The sequence below is a fragment of the Eriocheir sinensis genome, chromosome 57 (genome assembly GCF_024679095.1).
Source record: "Eriocheir sinensis breed Jianghai 21 chromosome 57, ASM2467909v1, whole genome shotgun sequence".
In the NCBI taxonomy this organism is placed as follows: domain Eukaryota; kingdom Metazoa; phylum Arthropoda; class Malacostraca; order Decapoda; family Varunidae; genus Eriocheir; species Eriocheir sinensis.
This window is the reverse complement of record NC_066565.1, coordinates 2,863,189-2,868,188: the sequence shown is the minus strand read 5'-3', so window position 1 is coordinate 2,868,188 and position 5,000 is coordinate 2,863,189. Positions and strand designations below refer to the sequence as shown.

Below are 5,000 nucleotides of genomic sequence, written 5' to 3'. Positions count from 1 at the left end.
GGTGGTAGTAGTAGTAGTAGTAGTAGTAGTAGTAGTAGTAGTAGTAGTAGTAGTAGTAGTAGAATAGTACAAAATAATTGATTGATCCATTTTTTTTGCATATTTGTACATATTTATATTTTCCCAAGTCCCCCCAACCCCCCCCTCCCCATCACCTCGCACCCCCCACCCCCCACCCACCCCACACCCCTTCCCATCCCACCATCACCCCCAAATCCTCCCTCCTTCCCCCTCCCTTCATCATCCCTTCCCCTCTCCCCATCACCCCACTAACCGTTCTCACCCCCCCCAGAGCTCAAGTCCCCCCGGTCGCCCCGCACCCCCGAGCTACGGTCACCCCAGACACCCCAGCGGCTCGTGCGGTCCTCGTCTCAAGACTCCGCCAAGGGGGGCAGCCTGAGGTGAGGGGGCGGGGGGGGGAGGAGGGGGAAGAGAGAGAGAGAGAGAGAGAGAGAGAGAGAGAGAGAGAGAGAGAGAGGAAGTGAATTGAATGGAAGAGAAGGGAAGGAGAGAGAGAGAGAGAGAGAGAGAGAGAGAGAGAGAGAGAGAGAGAGAGAGAGAGAGAGAGAGAGAGAGAGAGAGAGAGAGAGAGAGAGAGAGAGAGAGAGAGAGAGAGAGATTTCACTCATAATAAAAAAAAAAAATTACAACATTATACAATTTTTTAGATAAATTGATGAATAAGTTTTAATTTTTCCTAGTACAATATTGACTAAGTTGTTATTATTATTATTATTATTATTATTATTATTATTATTATTATTTCATCTATACTATAAATATGTATACTGTTTATATTCTCTATGCTATGTATGTTTATATATGTATGCATGTATGTACCTATGTATGTCTACTTATCCACGCCTTGCCTTGCCTGTCTAATTTTAACCCTGTGTGTGTGTGTGTGTGTGTGTGTGTGTGTGTGTGTGTGTGTGTGTGTGAATTCTTATATAATCCTGATCTCACCTGCTAACTTGTAACCCTGTGTGTGTGTGTGTGTGTGTGTATGTGTTTTTGGGAAGGTTGGGTTATCTTGGGTGTTTGTTTCGTTTCACACACACACACACACACACACACACACACACACACACACACACATTGTACAGAGCATTAACCCAAATTTTGTGTTGACAACCTAATCTGTGTGTTTGTTTGTTTGTTTTTGCTTTTTATATGTTTCTTATGTTGTGGGTTATTCAACATATGTGGGGGAGAGGGGGGAGTGTAGTGCAGGAGATATGTTGGGGGAGGAGGAGGAGGAATACAACTGAGGAAGGAAGGGAAGGAAGGGGAAGGAATGTGGGAAGTTAAGGGAAGGAATGAGAACGAAAGGGAAGGATTGGGAAAGGAAGGGAAGGGAAGGGAAGGAATGAGAAAGAAAGGGAAGGGAAGGAATGAGAAAGAAAGGGAAGGGAAGGGAAGGGAAGGAATGAGAAAGAAAGGGAAGGGAAGGAATGAGAAAGAAAGGGAAGGGAAGGGAAGGAATGAGAAAGAAAGGGAAAGGAATAGAATGGAAAAGAATAGAATGGAAAGGGAAGAGAATGAAAGGGAAAGAAAGGAATGGAATGGGAAGGAAAGGAAAGGGAAGGAATGAGAAAGAAAGGGAAGGGAAGGGAAGGAATGGGAAAGGAATAGAATGGAAAAGAATAGAATGGAAAGGGAAGGAATGGGAAGGGAAGAGAATGAAAGGGAAAGAAAGGAAAGGAATGGGAAGGGAAGGAATGGGAAGGGAAGAGAATGAAAGGGAAAGAAAGGAAAGGAATGGGAAGGGAAGGAATTGGAAGGGAAGAGAATGAAAGGGAAAGAAAGGAAAGGAATGGAAAGGGAAGGAATGGGAAGGGAAGAGAATGAAAGGGAAAGAAAGGAAAGGAATGGAAAGGGAAGGAATGGGAAGGGAAGAGAATGAAAGGGAAAGAAAGGAAAGGAATGGGAAGGGAAGGGAAGGAAAAGGAAGGGAAGGGAAGGGAAGGGAAAGGAAAGGAAGAGAAGGGAAGGAATGGGAAGGAAAGAGAAGGAATAGGTAGGGAAAGGAATGAATGGGAAGGGAAGGAAAGGAAAGGAAAGGAATGGGAAGGAAGGAAAGGAATGGGAAGGGAAGGAATGGGAAGGAAAGGAAAGGAAAGGGAAGGAAAGGAATGGAAAGGGAAGGGAAGGAAAGGAATGGGAAGGTTAGGGAAGGGAAGGAAAGGAATGGGAAGGTTAGGGAAGGAATGGGAAGGGAAGGAATGGGAAGGTTAGGGAAGGGAAGGAAAGGAATGGGAAGGAAGGAAAGGAATGGGAAGGGAAGGAATGGGAAGGAAAGGAAAGGAATGGAAAGGAAAGGAAAGGGAAGGAAAGGAATGGAAAGGAAAGGGAAGGGAAGGAAAGGAATGGGAAGGTTAGGGAAGGAATGGGAAGGGAAGGGAAGGAAAGAGAAGGAAAGGAAAGGGAAGGGAAAGGAAGGGAAGGGAACGGAAGGAATGGGAAGGGAAGGAAAGGAAAGGAATGGGAAGGAAAGGAAAGAAAAGGAAAGGGAAGGGAAGGAAAGGGAAGGGAAGGAAAGGAATGGGAAGGTTAGGGAAGGAAAGGGAAGGAAAGGAAAGGGAAGGGAAAGGAAGGGAAGGGAAGGGAAAGGAAGGGAAGGGAAGGGAAGGGAAGGGAATGAAAGGTAAGGAAGGGAAGGGAATGAAAGGTAAGGAAGGAAAGGGAAGGGAAGGAATGGGAAGGAAAGAGAAGGAAAGGAAAGGGAAGGGAAGGAAAGGAATGGGAAGGGAAGGAATGGGAAGGGAAGGGAAGGAAAGAGAAGGAAAGGAAAGGGAAGGGAAGGAATGGGAAGGGAAGGAAGGGAAAGGAATGGGAAGGGAAGGAAAGGGAAGGGAAAGGAAGGGAAGGGAAGGGAAGGAAAGGGAAGGAATAGGTAGGGAAGGGAGTGAAAGGTAAGGAAGGGAAGGCTCACTATCAAAACAAACAGGTTATGTAAAATTAGGTTGAGGCTGCATAATGAAAACTGAAATATACTTAAAAAAATAACAACCATTAGCATTGTGGGGAGGAGGGGTTGTGGTGATGGGAAGGGGTGTGGGGTGGGGAGGGGTGCATCGTGTATGGGATGTTTGGGGTGACTGGTTGGGGTGGGGTGACTGTCCTAACCTCCCCACCAAGCTGACTGTTGGCGGGGCAGAAGGAGGAGAAGGAGGAGGAGGGTAACATTAACCAAGAGGAGAATGAAGCTTCTAACAACCTAACCCATTGCCAAAGAAGAGGATAAAGAGGAGGAAGAAGAACAAGAAGACTTACACAGATACATAGATACTGAGGCGACATCAGCCGTGTTGCTCTGGACCCCTAAAGACGGGAGTTTGTTCCATCGTCACACCACAACGTTGGCGATAAAATATTTGGAGCAGTCTGAACTTACTTGTCTACACTTAAGCTTTGTGCCATTATTCCTCTATCAAAACCCATCACTTGTAAAGCCATTAAGTATTTTGAAGCATGCGATCAGTTCTCTTTGCAAACTGAGGAGCCCATTTAACTTAGTGATACCTGGGGATAAATCTTTGAAATAAAAATAGACAGTAACCCAAGAAGAAGGAAGAGTATAGGACTAACCACTAACCTGAAGGAAGGAAGAAGGGGAGGTGAACTAACCCAGCCTAACACCAGGAGGAAGGAAGACTCACCCACTAACCCAGGAAGAAGGAAGAGTATAGGAGTAACCACTAACCTAAGGAAGGAAGAAGGGGAGGTGAGCTAACCCAACCTTACACCAGGGGGAAGGAAGACTCACCCACTAACCCAGGAAGAAGGAAGAGGATTGGAGTAACCACTAACCTGAAGGAGGGAAGAAGGGGAGGTGAACTAACCCAACCTAACACCAGGAGGAAGGAAGACTTACCCACTAACCCAGGAAGAAGGAAGAAGATAGGAGTAACCACTAACGAAGGAAGACTTACCCACTAACCCAGGAAGAAGGAAGAGTATAGGAGTAACCACTAACCTGAAGGAGGGAAGGAAAGGAAGGAGGAGGAGGAGGAGGAGGCAAGAAGGGAACAGAAGGGAGGAAGGGCATCAAGGGAAGGCAAAGATCTGACTGACTCCACCCAAATATAGACGTCTCTGTGCCGTCTCTGTGCCTCCATAACGCACTGCTGTGTAATGCATGGAAGCGCGTCGTGGATAACAGAACAGAGAACGCCGAAAGACAAATGAAGGTGCACAAATAACAGAAGAACAAAAAGAAAATGAAACCAAGACAGAAAAACAATATTAGCCACAAAAAAACAAGAAAAAAAACAATGTTAGCCACAAAAAAACAAGAAAAAAAAACAATAATAACAAAACGCTGTGACACAAATATTAGAAGACAAAAATAAAGACAATACAGATAAGAGAGAGAGAGAGAAAGAGAGTATCAAAAATAGACCCAAAATTAACATAGAAACAAAAACATAAAAAAATCTACAGCCTCCAAATCTTACCCGGGTATCTGATCTCTGCCCCGCCCTGCCCCGCCCCACCCCGCCCCGTCTCCCCCGACAGGATGCACAGTACCCCGAGCCCCGACACCCCCAGAGGAGCCCCCGCAGCCCCCCACAGCCTCCCCGCCCTCACTCTGCACGAGTCTGCGTCTTTCCTGCTTGAGAAGATGATGACGACTGCCCCGGAGTCCCTGAGGTATGCTGGTGGTGGTGGGGGGGTGGGGGTTGTGGTGGTGGTGGTGATAGTGGGGGGGGGGTGATGGTAGTGGGTATAGGGGTGACAGGTGCCCTCCTCTGCTATATAGTATGCATAACACCCCTGTTTTTAGCGTAGTGGGTGTGTTGATGCCTATGGGTGCTGTGACGACGAGGGTGTTAGTGGTGATGGGGGTCTTGCTTCCTTGAGTACAGGTGGCTCTCGATTGACGCGAGTGTTGTGTCCTGGAAGAGGTCGTGTAAATCAAACAAGAGGTAGGTTTGTACCTTTATTGCCTACTGTATCACTCTGACTCCTCTCCCTCTCGTGGTTCCTCCTCTGGC

General features: G+C 46.7%; 1 protein-coding gene across 1 annotated transcript in view; it reads left to right on the top strand.

Moving 5' to 3' along the window:
* The window catches only part of LOC126984336 (mucin-19-like), an 84,160-nt gene that overhangs the window by 57,936 nt on the left and 21,224 nt on the right, over nucleotides 1-5,000 (top strand). Inside the window, exons 11-12 of the mRNA XM_050837948.1 lie at nucleotides 293-401; nucleotides 4,522-4,656. Coding sequence (XP_050693905.1) covers nucleotides 293-401; nucleotides 4,522-4,656 — 244 coding nt within the window. The remainder of the gene's footprint in view (nucleotides 1-292; nucleotides 402-4,521; nucleotides 4,657-5,000) is intronic.